Raw genomic sequence first — 27,129 nt, forward strand, 5'->3', positions numbered from 1 at the left:
TTAACCCCAGAATATTTGTCACGAAGTTTGTTGAACTTTAGCAGGAATTATCAAACTTCCTTTATTGTCTTCTTGACATGGATATAAATTGATTGATTAGCTAGGTGAATACTAAAGGCAGGATTTTCTAATGTATAACTACCAGGATATCTTGAGAGGGTCCCAGATTGATATGGCAAGGTTTTGCAAACCTCAGTTGAAGTTCCCTCAGGCAGGAAAAAGAACAGCATTCACTTGTCCTCATCAAATACTTTGCGTACAGTTAGTTCTTGAGTACTTTTTCTAAAGTATGGTTTCAAATCTTAACTGTCGTTACACATTTATTGTGTTTTAATGTACATAACTTTCCCAAATCCTTGCAATTGTTGCCAGTCAGAACATCAGCTATAAGTTCAAATTATGCAAACACTGATTTCTCATTTATTTGATTGGAGTCTTCTCATTTATTTCTTTTGAAGGTCTTTGTTGTTTGGTAATTGAATAAATTGAATTATTCCATTTATTCCATTTATTATTCCATTTATTCCAATTCTTATTTCAAATTTTGTAATGTACAAAATGGAATATTACAGCTTAGACCCATAAATAAGTAATACAGCATTTATATATGCTACAGCGCATTTTTTCTCACTTCATAATATGTAAGAAAAACCCTGAGAGCTGAATTCCTGCAAAAATCTTAAAAATAATATGTAGAAATAAGTCCGTCTAGTTTGTGAGCATCTTCTATGTCTTCATAGTTTTTTATGATATTAGATATATTTCCTGTATTTAATTTTAAATGTTTTGAGATGTTTCTGCTTTTATTATACTGATTATATGTCTGATTATGTGTCTGATTATGCTTTGCTTTGACAGTCTGCTAAAGAAACACGAAAGAAAAAGTGCTTGAGAATTGATTTCATTACAATGCATGTTGCATAATGCATTCTGAGGAACTACTGGCAGAGATATGAGTAATTAATGGTAATTGTGTGATTTATGTATTTTCTTCACAGCTACTCTTCAACAGTTGATTTCAGACACAATGGTGCGCTGGGCCCAGGAATCAGTAATAGAAGACCCAGAGTTAGTCAGGGCCATGTTTGTACTGCTTCATCGCCAGTATGATGGTATTGGTGGCTTGGTTCGAGCCCTGCCAAAGACCTATACTATAAATAGTGTGTCTGTGGAAGACACAATCAATCTTCTGGCATCCCTCGGCCAAATACGTTCCTTGCTCAGTGTCAGGATGGGAAAAGAGGAAGAGAAACTTATGATTCGTGGATTAGGGTAAATAACATCTCTGAACGTGCAGATATTTTTTGTTATTTGTTGTATGGTTATCAAAATTGTGCATGAAGTTTGAATGTGAATAGTCTATATGGGTGTAAATGCAGACATTGGTACTAGTTGTATAGTATCTTCAGTTGTAAGCATTGTATGCATTTGTAGCATTATATGAACCTGTTTTGGAGAGTTGCAAGTGACATCTGTACGCTTTTCTTGTGAGAAAAGTTGTAAACATAGACCCAGAGTATCCCAAGTTGGGAGGGACCCACAAGAATCATCAAGTCTGACTCCTGGCTACACACAGAACCACCCCAAAATCAAACCACATGCTGAGAGTGTTGTCAGAGTGTTGTCCAAATACTTGAAATCCAGCAGGCTCGAGGCTGTGACCACTTCCCTTGAGAGCCTATTCCAGTGCCCAATCACCCTCTCAGTGAAGAACCTTTTCCTAATATTCAACCTCCCCTAACACAGCTTCATGCTATAACCTCAGGTCCGTATGTAAAGTTAAAAGATACTACAAAAATATATTTTGTTGCCATGTTTTAAATACTATTGCTGTAAAGATTTCTGTCAACGCTGCTGTCCATTTTTATATGAATACAGGAACTGGCAGCTGTTGACACATACAAACCCTTCTAGCTGTCAGCAAATGGAGTTTTATAAACATGTGTCTGCACATATGCCATCTTTCAGTTGCACTGAATGTAACCAGTACTCGTTGAACTATCAAGTAGTTCATCCAGTTTTACTTTCATTAATTATATGACTAGAATATAGCATAATAGAAGGTGCAGTTGGAGAAAATGGTGTAAAGAAATCATGATCAGCTCTAGAAGCAAAGAGGATTTTTTTTTTTCAAAGGAATGTTATCATCTGAGAGATATCTGGTGAGATTAAACACCAGCTATGATGTTTTAGAAATCCCCAATCAACAATAGTGATGACAAGAGCTAGCGTTACATGAGGAATGCCAGGGATGCAGGAAGAGAAGCTTTTGTTGTGCAAAATATATTTTTCCTTTTTTTTTTTTTTTCCCCACTTACTGAAAATTTAAAATATCCAAATAATGCGTATAAATAATTTTGCAATACCATTATGAACTACTTCATAGCTTGCCAGCAGGTTCAATAAATTTTTCATGGCTGTTATAATATTCAGTGTACTCACACTAAGGCTTTAGCGAAGGGGAAAGTCACCTGTCAACAGACAGAAAACAATGTTATTTCTATATTCACCTTCGTATTTTAAATTTGTGTTATGTTTCATTTAAGCTAAGACTAAAATGAGTGAGTAATTACTAAATTCTGGCATTGTTGTGCCTGGGGCAGGGGGTGGGGAACCAAACTTAGAGTGTTTTTTATTTCATGTTCTGCTTTCTTTTTGTTAGCATTTTTTTTTCCGCATAATTTTATGCTACGAGTTAAAAGATAAGATTTTGTGAGTCAGGCTGATTTAATGGTAACAGTCTAGTGATACGTGAAAATCTGGTGTAAGGAAAAAAGAGGTATTTTCTGTTAAGCAAGTGTTCTTGCTGCCTGTTCTTGACACCCTTCTTGCTAGCTTCTATCATAGTCTTGTTTATCTTGTAGGTTCCCCAGCTGTGCCATTTGTGTCTTTTATAGACTAACCTGGGCTCCAGCACCTATTTAGAAATGCCAGTTTTTTTACTGTGGGTGGAAAGCATTCCTTTCTTACAGCTGAGAAATGGAAGATTCACTTGTTCCTGCTTAAAAACTCAGTTTCCTCAGAAATGCTGTTAAGAGTTTTTCTGGAAGTGTGACATTTCATAATGCACACATTTCATAAAGCAGTTACACAGAACACTGAAAGTGGATGTGCTTTCCCAAATAGCGTAGTATTGCTGGCCAGCCCCTGAGGTTGGTATTTTGACTTTCTGTACTTTGTTATTCCTATGAAAGAAAGCTGCTGGAGGCAAATAAGAATTTAGGATGACTTGGCAGAATGTCACCATTGAGGTCATTTTCTATAGCATGTGGTGATTGCAGGAAGGATTATGTGTCATGGGTAGCTTTTGGAGGCAGGGCACATCCTTTATCATCTTTGGTAGTTGGAGGCTTTGGGGAAAAGGAGCAGTTAATCTTTCTGGGTTACTGGGTATCAGACACTGATATTGTCAGCTACATCAGATGTACTGTATACATTCTGTTGTACTACTGATTGTTGTAGATTTGTAGCTTATGCAATGATGAATTGGTCCTCTTCACATCTTTTATAAAGCTGAAGTTTTCCTAATTGCAGAAGGTTTACGTCATAAAAAACATACAGTGAAATTTGAACAGTTGACAACAGTATTTCCTGTAGTGACTTGCTAGCCCTTTACTCCCATGACTTGATTGTTTTCACATTTTTTCCTGGATTGCAAGCGATTTCATGACTAGCTACAGTTGTTAGAAATGTAATTACTTTTTAAAATACACATTTTTATTGGACATATCACATCTGTATAAAATAGGACATTTTAATCCTCAGGAGTGGCTTTCAAGTATGCAAATCTAATCAGCTGAAATATGTAGAAGAGAGTGTCCTTCTGAGCTGTAACTCATGAACTAAAGTTAACATTTATGTAACTAAAGTTCCTGATGACAGTAGCTGGATCTATGTACTCACCTCTACAATAACTTTTTCTTGGTCTTGACAGCAGATGTCAAATATCACAAGGCTGAAAATATTTGGTAAAGAATGTTTTTTCAGAAAATATTGATTAGTTGAATTGAAATTTAACCTAATGCAGCAGTTTTTCTGACAAAAGCAAAATCAAATATTTTTAGATTTGGAATAAAGTTACAAGATCATCATACTCTGCTTAGTTATTGTCTTGTTAGGGCAATAACTTTAATATGGGAAAAGAAAGGTCAGGGTCTTCTGTGATGTCCATAAAAAAGGTAAAACAGCTGTAATGGGTGGGGAAGAGGAGGGACAGGGAGGTTAAGCAGAGTGATATCAAGAGAGACTCAGCGTAGAGAAGATCCCAATGTAATTCTTCACATCGTATGATGATCAATCACTTAGGTGGTAAAGAATTACACAGCAAATCAGCTTTGCAAATAAGATAATGGGTAAACTGGTCATAAAACTGTAATCAATTTTATTTATTTATTTATTTATTGTTTTCCTTTAGAGACATCATGAATAACAAAGTATTTTACCAACATCCAAATCTCATGAGAGCTTTAGGCATGCATGAGACTGTCATGGAAGTGATGGTAAATGTGCTTGGTGGAGGAGAATCCAAGGTAAAGCAATTTACTGTAAGAAGACAGAAAAAATAAAATATAGCTTTTCAAAGCTTTGTCCTGTAAGGTGCTGAGCAGTCATTGGAGGTACAGAGACCACAACCATTTACTAATTTATGAATTTGATCAATTTTTTAGAAGAATCCATTTTTCCATTCCAGAAGAAGATAGAATTAGCATAATAATTCCAGATGCTATTAAGAAAAAAAAAATCCGAATAACAGTTCATATGCTTATTGGATTTTAAAGGGATTTTTAGGATTTTTTAGAAACAAAAACGGATGCAGTATCACACTGCAAATCTGAATATTTGCATTCATTCATGTTTGAATCTAGAATTTATGGGTGAACCCAGCTCTTGTTTTCAAGCTTATAATTTAATATGTGGAACTTAAGGAGCTATTTACTTGCTGAGAAAGCCCCGTTGGATTCAGAGTGAAACCTAACAGATACCAAGATGCAATGAATACGATGTGTAAATATTAGTATGTTAAACAGCTGTTACAGATATTTTTTTTTTTGCAAGTTTTAAGCCTGTTAAACCTGAGCTTTAGTTTGCTTTTATTTGCTTTTTAGGAAATCACTTTCCCCAAAATGGTGGCAAATTGCTGTCGTTTCCTATGTTATTTTTGCCGCATCAGCAGGCAGAATCAAAAAGCTATGTTTGATCATCTTAGCTATTTGTTGGAAAATAGCAGTGTTGGCCTTGGTAAGTAATGTATGTGGCTTATGAGACTAAACAAAAAACAAAGTCTTAAATTTTTCTGCATTTTTCCCTCTTTCTTTTCCCCCTAACCCCTCCCCAGTTTTTTTCTGCATACCTCCATGTTCTTGTCTTGAAGTTTCTGCTTTACCCAGTGAAAAAAAAAATAAAATCATTAACTCTATTGCTAACTCCAGACAAAATCATAACAGTAGCATTAAATTGAAGTAATTTAGTATACACTTTGTGGTGTATGCCTGTACATTAAGGGAGAATTTTTTTGTAGTTTATTTGTGAAACAGAATAAAATTGTGATTTTGATGCAGAGGTAGATCAGTGTTGGCAGCCTTTTATTATGGCTTCTTTCTCACTGCTGAGACTTGCTCCACTGTTTTCTTCTGTAGACCATTCAGTATACAGAGCTCATTTGCTTGAATATATATGCCCAGATGCCCGGAGATGAACCTTTCTTAATTTTCTTAAAATGTTAGGTAGTCTGGTGTGTTACTATATATATATAGTAGTTTTATTTCAGAATATATATTTTATATAATCATCATAGTGGTTTATTATTATTATTATCAAAATGTCCTTATTAATGTACAGATATGGGACAGGAGCATAAACCAAAAATCATTTTGGAGAGAAACTGCCCAAGTAAAATGTATTTGGAGTGTTAGTATGAAAATCTTTGCTTTTTCAGATGCTATATTGACTGCCATTTTAAAAGAAATAAGCAACTCATGATCTAATCTTTTAAAATGAAAGTTATTTCCTATTTCAGTACATTTGATAAAATGCCATTCTTCTGGACATTAAAAAAATCCCCTTAACTAAAAGCAAATTTGTCTCAGTGAAGAATATTGTAAAGAATGAGATCTTAAAACAAGGTATGTGATGAGAATAGGAATGTGTTAGACAGGTTGTTTCTAGCCTAAACTTCTAAATTGTGTTTTGATTTCCTATTAAAGACAAATTTCATAGAGTTCATGATAATTATAAACTGAGTGGTAAAAATATTTGTATTAAATCATTAATTTAGTAAAACTAATAATTTTAAACAAATTTAAATAATTAAAATATCCAAATATTTTTATTATTGTACTTGCTATAAAATTGTTAGTTTTTATGAATTTATTATTGAAACTAAATTTTATTTTAACAGCTTCTCCTTCTATGAGAGGATCAACTCCTTTAGATGTTGCAGCAGCATCTGTGATGGATAACAATGAACTTGCACTAGCTTTAAGGGAGCCTGATTTGGAGAAGGTTTGTAGCTATTTTATCAAGCATATTTTTAATACACCATCTAGAAAGGGGGAAGATTTGTCTTGTTCAGGCTCACAAGAAGTAGAACGGAATAATGAAGATTCAAGATAAGAACTGCATGGGAATTTTAAACCCCAAAGTTTAGACTATCAGAATCTGATATACATATCTGATATATATGTAAGTATAATATAGCACAGTTACACTGCCGTACTTTTAATATGCAACTATATAAATAATCAAGTTATTATAAAAAATACATTAATCGCATCACCTTCACAAAGTTTACATACATCAACAAGAAGAGTTCTCCACACCAAAATCATGTCACAGCACAAACAAAGGTGGACAATTTACAAATGCTTCACCTGTCATCCCTTCACCACATTACATCAACACAAATTCTCCACAATTATTGCATTCTCATGCAGTGCCATTGGGTACTGTTTAATGTTTTCCTTTATGACTTGGATGATGGGATGGAGTGTGTTGTCAGTAAATTGTGTGGAACTGTCAGTGTGCTGGAGGGCACATCTTTGTGCCCTCCTGAACACATGTTCAAAGGAACTTGAAAAAGCTGGAGAAACAGCAGTAGAATCATACTCTAGCCTCACAAAATTCAGCAAGAGCAAATGCTAGATCTTGCAACTGGGATCTCTTGTACCAGTGCAGGTGAGTTTGATTTACCTAAAATTTGATTTGGTTATGTCAGGGATAATAGAATGTGGAAGCCAAATCCAAGACAATATATGTGGAGGCTTCCCTTTGAAACTTCACTTCTCTTGTTTTTCATAGTAAGCATCTTTTTTTTTACTCTTATCTTGCTTGATAGGTGGTTCGCTACTTGGCTGGTTGTGGATTGCAGAGTTGCCCTTTGCTGATTTCTAAAGGCTATCCAGACATTGGATGGAATCCAGTTGAAGGAGAGCGATATTTGGATTTTCTTCGTTTTGCTGTATTCTGCAATGGTAGTGTAGAAGCTTCTCAGGTTTTTAACTTTCTCTAGTGTTTGAATAAATACCAGCATTAAATTGGACATTTAAAACACTGTTACAAGCAAACCTGATAGGATACCATAAATTTACAGAACAGTTAGCAGAAAGAGCAGAATTAAGCAATACACATAATAATTTAGATGCCTATTTCATACATCATATAGGCTCCTAGGAGCCTATGCCCTCTTTTTCCATCCATCTTTAATCATTGAAATGGCCACATCTCCTTTGAGATTCTACTTTTGGAGCAAAGACTCCTAAATCTTTTTAAGATAAAACTCATGCTAGATACAGAGCCAAAGACCCATTCGATTAAGGTTTAGGCAGTCCAGTCTGTATTTAGCAGCTATGGTGGTCTCCTCATTAGTACTCCCACTTGAATATGATTTTTTAAATACAAATCAGTTGTATTTCATAATTTTTAATTAAATCACATATTCTATTTCATAACTTTTATTACAGTAATAACTAGAGGGATATGTCTATGTGTTTACACAATTTTGTTGTGATATTTAAACAGGTTAGGAATTAAAAGTATCTACTTATGCATACACTCTGCAGTTTAGTGTAACTTTTTCTGATTATGTTTCAGAAGTCTCCTTGGCATAAACTTAAATCTTGATATTTGTTCTTTGTGATAGGAGAGAGTGTGGAGGAGAATGCAAATGTTGTTGTCAGGCTGCTTATTCGTCGACCAGAATGTTTTGGTCCAGCTCTAAGAGGAGAAGGAGGCAATGGTCTACTTGCTGCCATGGAGGAAGCAATAAAAATATCAGAAGATCCAACAAGAGATGGACCTTCGCCAAGTAATGGATCTAGTAAAACTCTGTAGGTGCAGTATAATTGCTTGCTTTACCATCATTTTTATTTATGTTTCATGATCCTAGTCATGAAATTACTTGTTTATTTTAACATATAAATTATCAACTAGATTTTTCAAATGATTCTGTGGAGGGTAGATAGAGATTGGTCTTCTGCCAAATAGTTTTGTCCCCGTGCTTTCGATTTATGTGACTTTCTCTAGATATTAAATCCTCTTTAGAATTCCGTTTGTTCTTAGTCCATTCAGTTTCAGTCCTCTGATTCAAAATGAGACAGATAAATTGTAACAATGCAGATGTCATGTCATGTAATAATGCAGTCTCTTATGGACAGATTTTATTCTGTGTTAGTCTGTCAAAAGTCCTTTGGTTATGATGAAGCCACCATGTATAAGCTATAGCATCCATGAGCGGTTTATCCTTTATTGCTGATGTAAACACTGTTTTCTATTTCATTTGTCTTTTAAATGTTTTAACAATTAACAAATTACAGTGAAATGGAAGAACAAGAAGATGACACTATTCATATGGGAAATGCAATCATGACCTTTTATGCTGCTTTGATTGATCTCTTAGGACGTTGTGCCCCTGAAATGCATGTAAGTTTTACATCTTCATGTATTGAAAAGTAAAACCATAGTCTTTCTGATTTTTTGGTGTTCTGCTGTTTGGCTTTTTCACAGTAACATATGTTATCGGGTATTAAAGCAGTATTGTGACTATGTAGTATCACAATGTACATGATGTGTTCATTTGCTAATTTCCAAGAATTTCTGTGAGCTCTTCAGTTGCTTTTCAAAGGAATTACTCCATTCCTTTTCTTATTACTGTTTCCTGTGGCAATTTGTTTTTTAACAATATTCTGTTAAAATATTATTTGATTGTCCATTGTGATACTGTGTCAATGAAACTTCTCAAATTTTACTGTTTATTTTGATGGTGTAGAGAATGTTTTTTAAAACCATGGTTTTATTCTATTTGTGTACTTATTTAGAGACTGTTTAAATTTCATATTAATGTGTAAATATTATAGGAAATTCTTTTAAAACATAAGAATAAGTGTTGTCCATGGATATTCATGTCAATATTTCATAATCTTCATTCATATTGATAAACCTGCTCAAAGAAAGGTAACATGTCACTGGTTTAGGTATTAGATACCTAGAGTTAGACCCTATAAAAAAATGAGCACTTACCACTTATTTCCTAAGAGCTAATAATATTTGAAAATATTTGTTCAGTTTAAAAATCACAATACCTTCCTGTTCTTCAAAAATTACACTTACTTATTCACAGTTTCTTACTTCACTTCAAAATCGCCCCTAATTAATGTTAATCAGTACAGATCAGCACAAGATTCATGCAGAGATGGATAACTTGACAGAGCTAGCCATACATAAAGTTCAATGTACGAGTAAGTGTTTAGTTTGAATAAAAGCATCATCTTGTTTTCTATCTGATTCACTGCCTTTTTAGAACAAAACAAAATGGGGTAGTTGAAAGTGTCGTTGTTCAACCAGGAATGAAAAAAAGCTTTTTTAATCTCAGTCTATTCCTCCCCTCCCCTCCCTTCCCCGTCTTATCTCTTTCCCTCCCCTGCCTCTTCCCCTTTCCTTTTTTCTACATGTAAAGCTTTGTTTAGCTATTTTACCTAACATTTTATTCTGAAAATGGGCTTAATATTATTTAGAAACAAAACCTCTGAATTTCTAGACTTCGCATATTTGCATCCAGAACACAGCAAATAAATAGATTATATGAAATTTATGTTACCAAATATAATGTGAGTTTGAGAGCAGTTATTCTTGTGTATCTATGTTTTGCAAAGTTTCCTGAATGTGAACACACAAGGTAAAAAGAAGACCTGTGTAATGTTTTATTTATTTTTTTCCTTAGTTGATCCATGCTGGTAAAGGGGAAGCCATTAGAATCAGGTCAATTCTAAGGTCTTTGATTCCACTAGAAGATTTGGTGGGCGTAATTAGTATTCCTTTCCACATGCCGACCATAGCTAAAGGTAAGATGGTTATTGTACTGTTTTTTCCCCACTGAATTGTTATGTTCTGTAATTTGACCATATATTCATAACTATACTTCTCCCAATATTTCAAAATGTTCTAGAAATTAAACCATTTATAATATACATTATAATTCTGTGTACACTTATATTCACTGATGTAAATCACATTCATATAATTTTATTAAAATCTGTCAAAACTTTAAGAAGAAATCTGCAAATGCATTCTTTTTTTTTTTTTTTTTTTTTTTTCTTTTTTGTTTTTTTTTTTTGTTCTCCCTCTAAAATATTAAAAAAGAAAAACATTCTCTTTTCTTAATAATGGAATCCTTGCTTTTGGTGTTCTAACCCTATTAATTGTTTCTAGCAGATCTTACTAAGACACTAGAGTTGTTCTTCAGCAACTATGGTGAAGTTATAGGTGTGGCATACATAGAATTCTGCCTACACAGAATTCATTGCAGTAGTGGGAGTTATGAGGGCGTTGATATAAAATGGAAAGGAGCTACATCTACTTCTTTGGGTATCTTGAGAGAAAACATAATTATAACAGGGATTGTCTAGTGGCTTACAGCACAGGAATGTCCAATAAGTCACAGTAGAGAAGATAAAAAGATCAATTATTCTATTATATAATTATGTATTTATATTCCAAATAGTGATAATACATAATAGATGTAAAAGTGCTGTCTAAATAGCATAGAGAACAGCTCAGGGATACATAATTATTTATTTGTTTTTCAAAATGAAAATACCAAAATTTAGAAAATATTTATATGAATTCATTCAGTAATTTCAGAAATTTTCAGGTAGTGAGGGCTTTTTAGCACAATGTTAATTCATTGTTGTCCACTACTGATGTGTTCACTGGTGCCGCATTCCTGGAATGTTTGACATAGAATTGTTAAATTTCTTACTTTCTGTCTGCTTCTTCTAAGATATATAGGTAGTTTTGTAGATTAATTAATATGTTTTGGTTACGTCTTATTATATTAGAATATCAACAGTTGAGTATCTACTTTGATGCACAAAGTAGAGCAGAAAAGCATTTCTTCCCTCTAAAATATTAAAAAAAAAAAAACATTATCTTTTTTTAGTAATGGAATCCTTGCTTTTGGTGTTCTAACCCTATTAATAGTTTCTAGCAGATCTTACTAAGACACCAGAGTTGTTCTTCAGCAACTATGGTGAAGTTACAGATGTGGCATACATAGAATTCTGCCTACACAGAATTCATTGCAGTAGTGGGAGCTATGGGAATTTGGGATCTTCGGGATCTAGGGACTTTGGGATCTATCAGGGTAGAATTTGCCTTATGCACTCTTTTTCAGTTAACTACAAATATGTTGCTTTTCTGTAATAAAATCATGGGGAAAATGGTTGCATATAACAGACTAAAACCTCTGACAAGAAGTAGTGTGGCTGCCTGATCTGCTGGTGAAGGATGATCCTTGTCATTGAAGTTTTATTTTTATCTTTTAGATGGAACTGTGGTGGAACCTGACATGTCTGCGGGGTTTTGCCCAGATCACAAGGCAGCCATGGTTTTGTTCCTTGACAGGGTCTATGGAATTGAGGATCAGGATTTCCTTCTTCACCTTCTTGAAGTTGGCTTTCTGCCAGATCTCCGTGCTGCTGCTTCTTTAGATACAGTAAGAGTTTAAGTCTTTTATTATTTGAATTAACACTGAAACATTTTTTGCTCCTCAGGAAAACATTTATTTATTTTTTTCATGTTGTCTTCTGCATTTTTCAAATGCTGGCTGAGCTGTCTGTTACTTCTTAGCTTCAAGAATATTTGAAGATAAGAGGGATTCTTCAGCATGATGCTTACTTCATAAAGAGTCGCCTTTGATAACCATATCCATAAAAGATCCATTGTCTTTTCCCAGGAGACCTTCCGAGCTTTTGCTGTGGAATGAAAATCTAATTAGCTGCCAACGAAATATGTAACTGAGAGCCTCTTCCCAGAGATTTAGAGAAAGTGTTCATCTCCACAAAATTGTTAGGAGCACCCACTTCATTTTTCAGAAAAAAACTTTATTTTAATGCATTCTAAAAATTGCTTTTTTTTTTTTTTTTTCCTGTTAGCCTTCTTTCCATCTAATTTTTCTTAGTTGGCTTAGTCCAGAAAGATCAGACTTAGCTTATATGAGGGATAAGACATGAATTTTGATTTCTCTATCTCACTTTCTATATAAACTTTTTTTTTAATAGTTATGTTTTTATTTAAGAAAGAGTGGGTGAGGATTTATTGCACTTTGAACTTGGGCTTGATTTTAACATGGCAGCATACTGAGCTTTGCTAATGCAAACTTCACTGGTATCACTACCTGATTTCAGAGTGTTTTGTTAAAGAACTTTGACATTCTTTAATATAATTCTGAAAACTGTTGTTTTTGAGAGACTACATTTAGTGTCAAACTTTATGATTTTTGTCATATTGTCATTCATACAACAATAAAAAGTGCCATATGTGAGAAGACTACAGAAGCAGAAAAGGAAACTAGGCATTCAGCATCCAGTAGGTTTCAAATCTGCATTTGTGTGCTCTGAAAAATTCCCTCTTTAACTGCTACAAAAGAAAAAAAATCTTTATTTTGTAACAATACTGACAAGACAAATATAATTTTTGTCTCCTTTAATTTGTAGGCTGCCTTAAGTGCTACGGATATGGCTTTGGCTCTGAATCGATACCTTTGCACAGCAGTTTTGCCTCTGTTGACCAGATGTGCTCCTCTTTTTGCTGGCACAGAGCACCATGCTTCCCTCATTGATTCCTTATTACATACGGTGTACAGACTATCAAAGGGCTGCTCTCTTACCAAAGCTCAGCGAGATTCCATTGAAGAGTGTTTACTGTCTATTTGTGGGTAAGAAAATACTCTTGGCTGTAAAGGAATGTGAAAAGATAAAGTGACCTATGATAATTATAGTACAAGAATGCAGAACTGTGCCATCAGTAGCATAATTAAGAATTTTTGCTGAACCATGTTTGTGACATTTTAAGTACAATGGTTGTATTCAATTTGCTACTTTATTAATTGCTTATATATCTTTGGTTATTTTGCTATTACTGAGATTTTTAAAAAAATTAAAACAATTACTTAATGAATTTTGTTTATTACTTGGGCTGTCCAGGGAAGTGGTTGAGTCACCATCCCTGGAGCTCTTCAAGATTTATATTAAAGGTTGGATGATCTTAAAGATCTTTTCAAACCTGAATGATTCTATGAATCTGAAGAATTTTAATGGTGTAGAAATGACAGGTTACCTTAATGTATTTATTAATTATTTACATGCAACTATGGTGGTACACCATATTGAAATCCTCTATCTGCTTTTAGGCAACTGAGGCCTTCCATGATGCAGCATTTGCTGAGGAGATTGGTATTTGATGTTCCCCTATTAAATGAACATGCAAAGATGCCTCTCAAGGTAAATAGCCATTTTAATCTTCAGTAACATTCCTTGTAACAAAATACAACAGAAAATACTTCCATGGAGAATATTCTCTGTCTTCTTTGTTACCTTGCTTTCACTCTGCAATAATCTGAGAGGTAGAGAGAAACTACCTCTTTTGGCAGGAAATCAGTTTAATTTGCATCCATCCACATAGAATTATGAAGTCCGTGTCTAATGTTTTTTTCATAATTTTTTTTTTCATAATGTTTTTTTCATTTGACCCCCTGATAATCTGTAGTTTTTTAACAATGTAAGAATAAATATGTCTGTAATGAAAGAAAGGTAGGGAATAAAGCTTGCTGCCAATTGTAATAGAAGACAGGAGGGTAGGTTGATTGCACATTTCACAGCTCAGAGAAGAGATGGTCTCACTGGTAGTTACTGTTGAATAGCTTCCAGACACGTAAAGAGTAATTGGGAACTAGTGTAAATCATGATTCTGTTATCTTACCCAACCAACAGCAGTGTTTGGAATAGCAGCATACTGATGGAAATGACTTCTTGTCTTCATCTGAGCTGTCAGGGTTCTGGTGGTGTTGGGAAAAATGATCCTTTGTCACATGTTTTTTGTATTGTTAAAAAGTAAAAACTGCTTGTACTGTGGGTATGTCCACCACAAGTTTAAAGAATAAACACATAATATGCCTTCTTTATAAAAGTTAGAAATTGTTCTGGAAGTGCCTGTATAGGTTGAGTGCCAGAACAGCAGAACCCCGGCAGCTATATTTTATTTGCTTTTGAAATATCTTCTGTTTTAGTTGCTGACGAATCATTATGAAAGATGCTGGAAGTATTATTGTTTGCCAGGTGGATGGGGTAATTTTGGTGCTGCCTCCGAAGAAGAACTTCATTTATCCAGGAAGTTGTTCTGGGGTATTTTTGATGCTTTGTCTCAAAAGGTAATTCATATTACTATCCGTCTACTGCTAACAAGAGCTTTATTGTGCAACTTCTTTTTTTTGTAATCTGTTATTTTTACCTAGCTTATATCAACCCTGTGTTATCTACCTTAAAAGAAAAATACAGGCTTCAGTAAATTGAAGACTTCTAGTTTAAATCTTCCTGTTCTATCTTCAGCTTAAACATAGGTATACCTTTTTGTCTGCTCTTTATATAATGCCCTCTCTCTCTCTCTCTCTCTCTCTATATATATATATATATATTTATAATGAAGTAACCTTGAAGTGTATCTGTACAGGTCAACTACATTTCAGAGACCTACAGGCAAATTCAAGCATCTGCACATAGCTGAAAGATGGAGATTTAAGGAAGTATAGTTTGTGAAGTAAAAACCAGGACTGCTCTCCAGCCACTCATCTCCCTCTCTGCAGAGAGGGACTGGGGGTGTTGATTGACAGTAGGCTCAGCACGAGTCAGTGGTGTGCCCTGGCAGCCAAGAGGAGAAACTGCATTTTGGGATGCATTAAACATAAACACAGCATAGCCAGAAGCTAGTCAAAAGAGATGATTCTCCTGCTATATTTAGCACTGATACAACCTCACCTTGAATATTGTGTGCAGTTCTGGTCTCTGCAGTATAAAATGGATTTTAAGATACTTGAATGCAGGAGGGCAACAAGTTGATAAGAGGACTGGAAGGCATGTCCTATGAGGAGAGGCTGAGGACACTTTGTTTATCGGGTTTGGAGAAAAGGAGGCTGAGGCGCAATCTCACTATTCTCTGTGACTTCCTGAGGAGGGGAAGCAAAGAGAGAGGTTCTCCTGTCTTATCCCTAGTTACCAATGACAGGAGAAGTAAGAATAGCTCCAAGCTTCACCAGAGGAGGACTGGACATCAGGAAAAATGTCTTTACCATGAGGGTTATGTAACACTGGAACAGGCTTTCTTGTAATGTGCCCCATGCTTGTCAATCTTCAAGAGGCATTTGGATAATGCCCTCAATAATACATGTATGCTTTAACTTTTCATTAGCACTGAAGTGGTCAGGCCGCTGGACTCAATCATCTTTGTGGGTCTGTTGGAAAAGACCTATGCTAATTCTAATTCATATTCCTTAGTTTAATAAGCTGTAGTTGGATCACCCTTGGCTCAACCCTATGGTGGACAAAAGTTTAATAGTATCCCTTCATATTTATTTATTGTTCTTTCTGTGAATATTTTAACCAACTTGCTTAAACTTTTATGAGTTTCATTTCAAATCTAAGTATTGGGAAATGCTATGAATGTTCCTGTGCTGTATTCTCCTACCAGACATTTGAAAAATGTCTAGTGTTGCTCCCAGTAATATCACTGCTTTTTCCATTTACTTCAGCAAGAGCTAGGCTTGCTTGATCCTAGCTATATCTTTAGTATAGACTAAAGTTCTGTGCAGTCATGTTCCTTTATTTTCAGAACAGAAATTCGATTTTGCACTAAGAAAGTCATTCTGTGGCTGCTTGTTCTCACATGTAGCTGTATCAATTTTACTAATGATGTCAGTAGCTTCCATTGACTATTCATTTTATATCCCTTGTGTGGTCCACAGAAATATGAACAAGAATTGTTCAAACTGGCTTTGCCTTGTTTGAGTGCAGTTGCAGGGGCCTTACCTCCAGACTATATGGAATCAAATTATGTAAATATGATGGAAAAACAGTCTTCAATGGATTCAGAAGGAAACTTTAATCCTCAACCTGTTGATACATCCAAGTAAGGAATTCTTTTTGTTGCGACTGTTTTTTATAATGAATGTGTAAAAGAAGGATGGAGTCTGTTGCTGGATATGATGTGAAGTTAGACCTTTTAATCATGACTCTTCTGAATTCTCATCTTTTAGATAAAATGGAGACCTTAACTTTATATTTTATTTTTTTATTGCTAATTTTAAATAATGAAAAGCATTAAATAATAACAAATAATAAACAAATAATAAACATAATAAACATTAGTGCATTTTCAGCCTCAGATAGAGCTCTCCAGTTACCTTTCTAAATCTGCTACAGACAGCATAGCATGTTCCTATGTACAGGAGAAGCAGAGAGTTCTGTATCATCCCTGTCATTTACATGTGCTAAGACACAGTTTTTTTGCCTGTACCTGCAGAAAATGATGATGATCGTGCATTCATATAGTCTCTTTTTACTACCAATAATGTGGATGTAGGAATACTTCATTCTCTCAAGGCAGTCAGACTCTGACCATGGTCTTTTAAGTACATTACTTAGAAAGAACACGTATCAGAAAAGAATTTTTGTGTCCTCATATTTTACTACAGTTGGGTCCGTATTCTCCTTTGTATAGAATAGCGTCTTACAGTGGTGTGGTTGTTCACTGTATCTTGAAAATACTACTTGTAGAACATTTGCTTCAATTGCCCGTGTGAGCTTTCTGTCTGTGTTAATGTTCAGAAAACAAAATGCTGTCAGTAGTTTGATACTTTCGATACAGTATGTTTGTACACATGTGCACATTGAAATATGGTAGCAGAAGCCATTATCTAGACTGTAATGTGGAACCCACATCAATCACCACTAAAATTAATTTGTCTAAGATGTATCTAAGATATATGAAGATTTAACAAAATATAGTGAGGGTATTACACTATCTGTTAATTAATCAAAGATGACTTCTTCTAGTATCCTTCCAGGGGAAAATTGTAAATAGCAAGTATGAATTCAAAACATCAGAAAATGTTACTTAACATCACCAAAATCATCAGTCATCTCATTTCCTTAGGAGTCAACAGTTCCATGATGATTCAAGACAAAGAAAGCACTACATTAATCATTATCATTTCCAGCCAGTCCTATACTCCTTTACATGCCAGTCCTGCATCCCACTGCTTACCAGTCTAAACTCTATTCATATAATATCAATAATATAACCTAATTGTCCTTGTCCACTTACTGTATTTCTGAAATTTCTAAATGCAAGTTATTATACTATCAGAAGAGTTCCCTCTAAAATACACACTTCCAAACAAACAAACAAAAAAATAAATTAATGAACTGATGGGTGAATATTTTCTGGTCAGCCTTATTAGGCTCTTGCAGACTGTTACTTTGACTGTACATGACATCATTTTATTTTACATTACAGTGAGGGTGACTGAGCACAGGCTGCCCAGGGAGGTTGTGGAGTCTCCTTCTCTGGAGATATACAAGATACATCTGGATGCCTACCTGTGCAACCTGCCTCTAGGGAACCTGCTTTGGCAGGGGGGTTAGACCTGCTGATCTCTGGAGGCCCCTTCCAACCCCTGCAATTCTGTGATTCTCTTTGTGACTGAAGGTTAAAAACCACACTCTTCAGCTTTGCAGTAGATGGCACTGTAACACTTGCTGACTAAATTCTTTGTCCTGGGAGAAAGAGTTTGCTATTTTAAAAGTGATCAAGAAGCAGTTATTCCCCTTCATTTGTAAGAATGCAGATAAATAGTGATATGTAATATATTTTTGGAAGGGGTTTCTGTCTATGATTGTTTGATAAATAAGGACAGCGACTTTTCTTTTACTGCTTAAACATTCTTAACCAATGACTAGTGTATTTTTTATTTCTGGTTTCAGTAGGGATTTTTATATTTTTAAGCTATTCAATGGGGTGTTGGAAAATAAACCCTTGAGTATATAACTTCTGAGTTTTCATAAATTAAAGTATTCATGTATATAATGAAGTTTATAGGAATATGTAAAGTACATGATGTGTTTCAAAAAGAACTGTTAGGACACTTAATTTGTAGAGGACTGTGTAATAAATTACTCCATTTCTGAAGCTACAGGTCATAGTTATATCTTAAATCTCAAAATGAATGCTAGTAATAGAAATAAATGACAAAAAGCATGAGTACAGGGTATCTTTGAATTTTACTTACACATGTGTGTCAAAAGTCTTATGACAGCTGGGGTTCTCATTAAGCACCCATTAAATAGGTCAGATTTTGTCTCTAACTGGGGCTTGGAGCAAACTGCAAGTGAGGAAACCAGCACAGTAAGATGCTTTGAGTGGATGTATATGTTGTATATATATATATATTTTTTTAATTTTTCTTCATAACAAAAATTCACATTTTAGCATGTATGGTATAACGGATTTTTTTTTTCTCATTCACTTTCAGCATCACGATCCCTGAAAAGCTAGAATATTTCATTAACAAATATGCAGAACATTCTCATGATAAATGGTCAATGGAAAAGGTAAAGTCTGTATTCCTCTTACAGCTAAATCAGATTATTTATTTGTATCCATTTAATCTTAGACATATTTTACTATGAATATTATTATTTTTCATTATGTTCCAAATTGGTACGTAGGTAAGATATAAATATACATTTTCTTGTAGCACATTTTTTGGAGGTGGGACTTCTATAAGTCCACATGAATATTTCAAAATAGTGTTTCAGCATTTCATTATTTTTATTGTTGACTTTTAATTAAATATTCTTGGTAATTGTTTAAGGTTTTATTGACCTAAAATTTATATTTTTAATGGAAAATACTCTTTGGATTGTTATGCCTTTAGATAGTTTCTGGTGCCAAGTATTAAAAACTGTTCCTCAACTGTAACACAGCATTCTGCTCTATAAAGATATCTAAAGGAAATCAATAAAAATTAAATATGTTGAAATGGTTGTTTCAAGAAATCACTAATTTTTAAAAACGTTGGTATTCTTATAATTGATTTCATTGTATGTGGATATAAATTTTGGTTGAGAAAATACTGAGAAAATAGTAGAGAGGAAATTTAAGAGAACAGACCTACAGAATAATTGTTCTGTTCCTTTGTACAAATAAAAATAGAACTTTTTCACTCTTCCCTATTTTTTTCTCTGTATTTGTTACTGTTTTTAGTTTGCCAATGGGTGGACATATGGTGAAACATACTCTGAATCTGCAAAAGTGCAACCGTTAATGAAACAATACAAATTACTCTCTGAAAAGGTGAGGAATTTATTCATACTTGTTCATCCTGGGAGATTGAAAGTTTGTATCTTTCATTGTGAAAATATTGCCTAATACTTACATCACTTTTTTAAAAAACTTTTTTTTTTTTTTTTGAGTGCATCAGCTAGTGTGAGATAGTTGCCTTCCTCAAAATCTCAGATAGAGACAATAGGGCTTTATTATACAATAGGTGGGTCAGTCAATCTATTTTCTCTCATGTCTGAATGGTGAAACTGGGTATATTCTTACAGTAAGGTCATCCAGGAATGCTCAGTGAAGACTTAGATTGTCTTTGGTCTCCTCCAGCAGAGGTCCACCAGGATTAGATTAGGAGACTGGAAAACTTGATAAATGAAGCAAGGTTGAAGGAACTGGGTTTGTTCAATTTAAAGAAAAGAAAGCTCAGGGGGGTCTAGTCTCAGTCTCCTAATACCTAAATAGTAGTTACAGAGAAGATGTAGTTATTCTATTCACAGGCATGCACAGTGACAGGGCAAGGCAGTGGGATTAAGTTACTTCAGCAGAAATGCTTTCTGGAAATCCTTCTCCCTGATTAAACACTGGAGTAGGTTGCCCAGGGAAGTAATATGCTGGAAATATTCAAGACATGACATGGCATGTCTAGATAACCTAACTGAATTTGGTTAGGTAATCTGACTTTAACAAAAGGTTGAGCAAGATGATCTCCAGAGGTTTCTTCCTCTGTATACTTTTTAATGATTCTATGATTGTATTGTTTTGTTCCATAAAGCAGAGAAAATGCCACATTACTCCTTATAATTAACCACTCTACCTTTGAGTTCATATCTGAGCATGCCATTAGCACTCTTATTTATCCCTGATAAGTCAGCTTGCTGTAGGGCCACAATTTTGCCCACCTCTGAAATGATAAATATACTCTGAAATATCTTGTATGATTTATTTGCTTCATTGTAGTATCTCTTTTTCATGAGGGTTGATTTCAGTATAATCCTTTGCATCTCAGTGTAACTAAGCAGAAGCCCAACACCTCCCTTTCTCTGTGTGTGTGTCTGTGTGTGTATATATATATATATATACATATATATATTTTTTTTTCCTCTGTATAGCTACAAGAAAAACAATGTAATTATTGCCTATGCATTTTTCTAGGAGAAAGAAATTTATCGATGGCCAATCAAAGAATCACTGAAAACCATGCTAGCATGGGGATGGCGGATTGAAAGGACACGGGAAGGAGATTCTATGGCACTGTATAATCGGACACGCCGCATATCTCAAACCAGTCAAGTAAGTAACTTTATTGTAAATTTACTGCAAAAAAAAATCATGCAAAACATGCTCTCCATTCTTTGATTTTACAAGTGATGAAATAATACTCCAATACATACCAAATGTATGAAAGTATATTTTACAAGCAATTGTACAACACTGAAGATTGGTTTAGATTTCTGTTCACTGAACCTGGAATTTCTTTCCTTGTTTCAAAATAAGGAGCTAATAAACATAAATAAATAAATAAATAAATAAATAAATAAATAAATACAAAATTGAAATATGATTTTGTTTTTTTACTTGATTTAAAGTTAGTTGAATTATTACATCTGGTAGGTTATTACACATCAATATTGGGTATTAAGATATGTTTTTTGGAATTAGGTAGCTAATGTAAATAAGTAAAGAAATAAATAAAGGTACAGATGCAAATGATTTTTGTTTTGTCCTTTTTAAAAACAGAAAATGAATACAAATATTAATGTTAATGCAGCATCTGTAGATGGCCAAAATTCAGAAAATGTTAAAAGTATTTCTTTTTCCATCAGGATTGCCTTCTTAAATCAAAATGCTGTTAAGATAACGTAGAACAATACTGGCAATGTGTTCTGTTACAGGTGTATATACAAATTAATTTCTTGCTATCCAGCATCTCTCTGGTAATTATCCTTTTCTGACCTTTTGTTTCAATATAATGACCAAGCCAGTGACAAATTTTTCAGTAAAAAAAAGAATGACAAATTGGTGGTATTCTCTGAGCTGGGAGGATGACAGGAAACAGACAAGTATCATATTCAGTAGATTCCATACAGAAATAGGCTCGAATAGAAAAAAATTGTAAGCTTGATTATTGCCTGAATTCACCTTAAAGTAGATGACCTAGGATTTGACCATCTTCTTTGGATAAAAATTGCTAGTAAATGCAGAGATGTAATCATAACTTTAGTACATCGTTACTCACGGTGAGTTCAGATCTTAAAACATGTTTTCTTGTATTTACATGTGTGGGGTTTGTGTCTGATGACTTCTGTCTTTGGGAACAAAAAATGTAGACCTTTACCTACATGTAGCTTAAGTTTACCACCCTTTCTATATTTTCAGATGGGCTATATAGGGGGGGCCCTTTTGCCCCCTAAAGGGCACTTTTTTTCCTAAGTACTTTCATTACTTTCAATATCTTGTAAATGTTAACTTCTTCATATCAAATACTTTGTGTACAACTCCAACAACTTCGTTGTTCTGCATGTTTGTCATTCAGATCTCAGTAGATGCAGCCCATGGTTACAGTCCTCGAGCAATTGACATGAGCAATGTCACCCTCTCCAGAGATGTACATGTAAGTCAGGAATAGTTAATATTCCTAACATTTTTGACCATGCAATTTTTTATTTTCTCCTAATTTATTGAAAACAAGTTTGGTGGTTTCTGTTATTTCTTTTGATACAGTTTTATTTTTATTTTTTTGTCTTTTTCACCACTACTTTTTGATTCTCTGTTATTTCAAAAAAACATGGTTCGTGTTGAAAGGCTTGAAAGTTTCTCTTATCTTGAAAGAAGTATATTACTGTAGGTCCATGAAAGAAATGAAAAATGAAACCTAGAAAATTCTGTAGCTCCAAATATACAGTATACAGTCAGGAGGACAGGAGGGGAGAGTATAAAAAGTTGTCTCATGCTAGAAGTAGTAGGCAGTAGTAGTTCTTACTAGTTGGAGGCTGGAGAGAGCTTTTCTGGTTTATCTTGTAAGTTTGGGGTTTAGTTTCTAGATTACCAGTCTGAAAGAGTTTTTATAAGAATATACTTATTCGTTGTGCATACTGGAGCAGAATTTCCTGCTCATTAAAAAACTGTCTGCATCTATGGAGTCCCTGGTAAAATGGTTGGTGCTTCTAACCGTGTGGTTACACAAAGGAGTATCCACATCTACCAGGCAATATCCATGTAGTTACTGACTATTATGTCCACCACCAACAATTCTGGCACAGTCCTCCGGTCTGCTGTCCTTTGTTTCGTTTACTAAGGCCGTCAGAGCCTTAGCAAGGTTCTTGCTCACCTTGATTTGAGAATGAAGTCCCTGTCTGACATGCCAGTACTCTTCCTCCTTCTCTGTGTGGTTCCTTCTTTTTTGTTTTAACAGTTCTCTATACAGCATCAGGTCCCTAATTACTGCCTATGTATACCCATCCTAAACAAATGCTATATCATAATTCTTAATAAAAACTCTTGGTTTTGGTGAACCTTTACAGTGTAATTGTATGGAAACTGCTAGTACACAAAAGTTATTTCATATCAACTAGAAATTTATTCTTCCTTGGGAGTTGGCCATTGCAGCACATATCATTGAACTCTCCATTTTCCTAAGGCTATGGCAGAGATGATGGCTGAAAACTACCATAACATATGGGCAAAGAAAAAGAAAATGGAGCTTGAAGCAAAAGGTAATTTAAACTCTAGATATTTTTAGTGTCTAGAAGTTTACCTGAGCTTTTATAATATTGAGTGTAACATCTCTTGCTGAAGTAGTTTACCAATTCCATTGCAATACAGGAAGATACCTTAATACATTTTCCTTCTAGCTTTTATGTCAGACTATTGCCCTGTGGTCTCTGAACTCTGTTCCATTTGAGGTCCCTTTTTATTTCAGGTAAATTTAAAAGGGTGTTTTGAATTGACAAATGGGTAAACCTAGAGCAGATCCTTGATTCCATGTAAACAATTGAATATGATCTGTGATCTCTGCTTATCTAAGTGATGATTTTTGTGATATATTGTGCCACTCTTGTTCCTTCCAAGTTAAATACATTTCTTTATTTATGTGTTAAAGATATTTTTTCACTGTGCATTACATTATATTTGCACAGAGAGGAAATAATATTTGGAGAAACTGCAAGTTTTCATTTGAAAATGACTGAAGTTAGGGTTTTGTGTTATCCAAAGGTCTGAAGTCTAACACTATACACCAAATTTCACATTTTTTTTTTCCTTTTATTGTGTGCTTGCATTTTTATACATAAGCTTCTAGCTAAATTACAGTAGTTGAAGTTTTATGAAAAAGTAAAGTTACACCTGAAAGGGTTCTTTGATAAATCAGTATAAATTTCCATACCTTTAATTATATTTCCCCTTATTACAGTTTTTATTTTAATTTTATAGACTTTTTCTTTTAAATTTTATTCAGGTTAGGTAGCTGCAGGATGGACTAATTCTGGGATATTTGAATCTATATCTAATATCTAATATTTGAATGCATCTACTGTACTTAGCAGCTCTGAACACAGATTTACCTTTGAGCAGCAGTTCAATGAGAGTGCTGTATAGCATTTACAGTGTTATGCAAAGGAAGATAGCACTGAAATGACTAGAGGCAGCTATAACAAATGAAGAAGAGGCTTTTGATTGAGAAATTTCTTGGTGTGAAATGTAAATGCATTTATCAGTTGAACAAAACCTAGCCTTCAAGAGTGTGTTTTATTCCTCATGTATGTGTGTGTATGCATATATTCTAGTCTTGAAATATGTTCTTTTAAAACATTTTTAAAGAACAGAACAGTAGTGTGGACTTTGTATACAAGTATGTTTAGGAGGATTATCCTTTTTTTTTCTAAAATTTTTTTTCAATATGTTGGCAAGATGTCTTCCAGTTTATTATGTGCCACTGTTCTCTAATGAAAACATGAGAATTCTCAGTGATGAGACCTTTCATGCCATTTTTTTTTTGCTTTTTTCATTGAGAGTGGGGGAGCAGGTAGGCAAACTTCAGTGTCATTGGAACAGGTGATTTCAAGTAGCTTCAGTTTTGTAATGTTTCTTGAAATTTTTATTGAGTATTTATTCTGGATGTTTTTGGTAACATATACAGACATTACCAAACAGAATTAATGATGGAGTACTTTAAACTTAAAACACTAGTGGGAGTCAAAATAGGTTATTTGATGATATTATTTATTTATATTACATACAACATGTACATATATACTATATACTACATTACATATTAATATAATATATTAAATTATAGTTTACATCACAAGCCAGATTTAAAACTACTTTCTGTTGAAGTTCAAAATAACTTTTCTGTAACAAGCTAATGTGACAGTTAGAATTTTACAGAAATTTTGCAGATAGAAGTATGTAAGTGTTGGAGGGGCCAGATGGGATCCACCTGAGGATGCTGAGGGAGCTGGCAGGTGTGATTGCTGAGATGCTTTCCATCATCTATCAGTGGTCATGGTCAACTGGAGAGGTCTCAGATGACTTGAGACTTGCTAATGTGATGCCAATTTATAAGAAGGGTCATAAGGAGGATCCAGGGAACTACAGGCCTGTCAGCCTGACCTCAGTGCCAGGAAAGGTGATTGAACGTGTCATCTTGAGTGCAATCACGCAACCAGGGGATCAGGCCCAGCCAGTGTGGGTTCGTGAAAGGCAAGTCTTGCCTGACCAAACTCATCTCCTTCTATGGCCAGGTAACCCTCCTAGTGGATGAGGGAAAGGCTGTTGACATGAGCGAGAAATGTGCCCAGGTGACCAAGAAGGCCAACAGCATCCTGGCCTGTATCAGGAACAGTGTAGTCAGCAGGACCAGGGAGGTGATCGTCCCCCTGTACTCAGCTCTGGTGAGGTTGTACCTCAAGTCCTCAAGTATTGTGTTTAGTTTTGGGCCCCTCACTACAAGAAAGACATCAAGGCCCTGGAGTGTCTCCAGAGAAGGGCTATGAAACTGATGAAGGGTCTGGAACACAAATCTTATGAGGAGCAGCTGAGGGCACTGGGGTTGTTTAGTCTGGGGAAGAGGAAGTTCGGGGGAGGTCTTACTGCTCTCTACAACTACCTGAAAGGAAGGTGTGGGGAGCTGTGGGTAACCGTCTTCTTGCAGATAATTAGTGGTAGGACTAGAGGGAATTGCCTCAAGTTGCTCCGGGGAAAGTTCAGGTTGGAAATTAGGAGAATCTTAAGAGGTCTTTTTCAAGTCTTTTCCAAGTGTGTATAACTTAGAATAAAAAAGAACAGCTCTGTGGTTAACAATGAAGAAAAATTGAGGCTTTCAGTGTATTAAGCTCTTATTGGCTCATTACATTGTTGGCTCAGTTTAATCTTCTTAAAGAGGAGGTCTGATAATACCTGTTATCTCTGTTGAACCAAGTAGAGATTTAGTGGTGTTAGATGATAAGAGCTTTTAAAGCATTTGTGTGCTTTCCTGAAAATAAGTTGCATTTACTGCAACATTTGTGAAGTGCAAACAGGAGTAGCTTTATCATAGCAATTAGATTTTGTTGATTTGTATCTCTTTACTATGTAGGAAAATGCAGAAAATGCTTATATTTTTCATTTAAGGCTTCTCGTGGAAGTATGTTAGCTAACTGAAAATACAAGTGCATCCCCCTTCTTGAATATTCAAGTGTACTAATTATGATTCACAATCTGTTATAGTCTTACTAACTTTCACAGATACATATATACTTAATATGCTTGCATGGATTTCTACATATCTGTCTTCAGCTGTACTATGTGGAATTAGATCACATTTGTGATAACAAAGTAAGAATAATCTCAATGTAAAAGGCTATACTTCCCCCCAAAATTTACTTGCCAATAGGTTATCATTTTTCATTTACTGAAAAGGACTCAGGACTCATGGAAAATTTTATGTTGCTTACAAAATCAGCAAAGAATAGGTCTCCAATATTTTCTTGAGGGAATTTTTCCTTTGTTTTTACAATATTACTACAGACTTACTGTAATATATTTTTTTTCTTAGATAAGTTTGATAATTACCTTTACCATTCTGTGGGGTTTTGTAGCAATTATCACATAAATGTATTGTGATGAGGGAGAAATTGAAGACCTAATAATGTTTGTTTTTCCTAAGATATTTATATTAATAATAGCTACTTTATGTTCTTGCCAAGTTAGCCATCTACATTTAGAGAGATATCAATAAATCACTGTATTGGATTTAGGGAAGGTTTTGGTAGCGGGGGTTGTAGGGGTGGCCTCTGTGAGAAGAGCCTAGAAGCTGCTCTACAGAGCCATCTCCAGCTGGTTCCAAAAGGGACCCACTGCTGGCCAGAGCCGAGCCAGGGAGCAACGCTGGCTGTGCCTCTGGGAGCGCAGATTTAAGTATTTAAGAAAATACTGCTGTGCAACAGCAGCTGGGAGAGTGAGGAGTGAGAAAATGTAGAGAGAAACAGCCCT

General features: G+C 34.7%; 1 protein-coding gene across 13 annotated transcripts in view; it reads left to right on the forward strand.

The window, feature by feature from the left end:
• RYR2 (ryanodine receptor 2) overlaps nt 1-27,129 on the forward strand; it is a 415,779-nt gene that overhangs the window by 291,503 nt on the left and 97,147 nt on the right. For all 13 annotated transcript variants that reach the window (XM_032184912.1, XM_032184915.1, XM_032184916.1 and 10 more), the window contains 18 exons: nt 999-1,272; nt 4,415-4,529; nt 5,106-5,238; nt 6,398-6,501; nt 7,334-7,469; nt 8,138-8,324; nt 8,811-8,916; nt 10,214-10,334; nt 11,817-11,986; nt 12,987-13,207; nt 13,682-13,772; nt 14,558-14,698; nt 16,286-16,449; nt 18,854-18,932; nt 19,588-19,677; nt 20,812-20,949; nt 22,193-22,270; nt 23,297-23,372. In XM_032184912.1, the coding sequence (XP_032040803.1) occupies nt 999-1,272; nt 4,415-4,529; nt 5,106-5,238; nt 6,398-6,501; nt 7,334-7,469; nt 8,138-8,324; nt 8,811-8,916; nt 10,214-10,334; nt 11,817-11,986; nt 12,987-13,207; nt 13,682-13,772; nt 14,558-14,698; nt 16,286-16,449; nt 18,854-18,932; nt 19,588-19,677; nt 20,812-20,949; nt 22,193-22,270; nt 23,297-23,372 (2,424 nt within the window). The remainder of the gene's footprint in view (nt 1-998; nt 1,273-4,414; nt 4,530-5,105; nt 5,239-6,397; nt 6,502-7,333; nt 7,470-8,137; nt 8,325-8,810; nt 8,917-10,213; nt 10,335-11,816; nt 11,987-12,986; nt 13,208-13,681; nt 13,773-14,557; nt 14,699-16,285; nt 16,450-18,853; nt 18,933-19,587; nt 19,678-20,811; nt 20,950-22,192; nt 22,271-23,296; nt 23,373-27,129) is intronic.

The sequence above is a fragment of the Aythya fuligula genome, chromosome 3, assembly GCF_009819795.1.
Source record: "Aythya fuligula isolate bAytFul2 chromosome 3, bAytFul2.pri, whole genome shotgun sequence".
Taxonomy (NCBI): Eukaryota; Metazoa; Chordata; class Aves; order Anseriformes; family Anatidae; genus Aythya; species Aythya fuligula.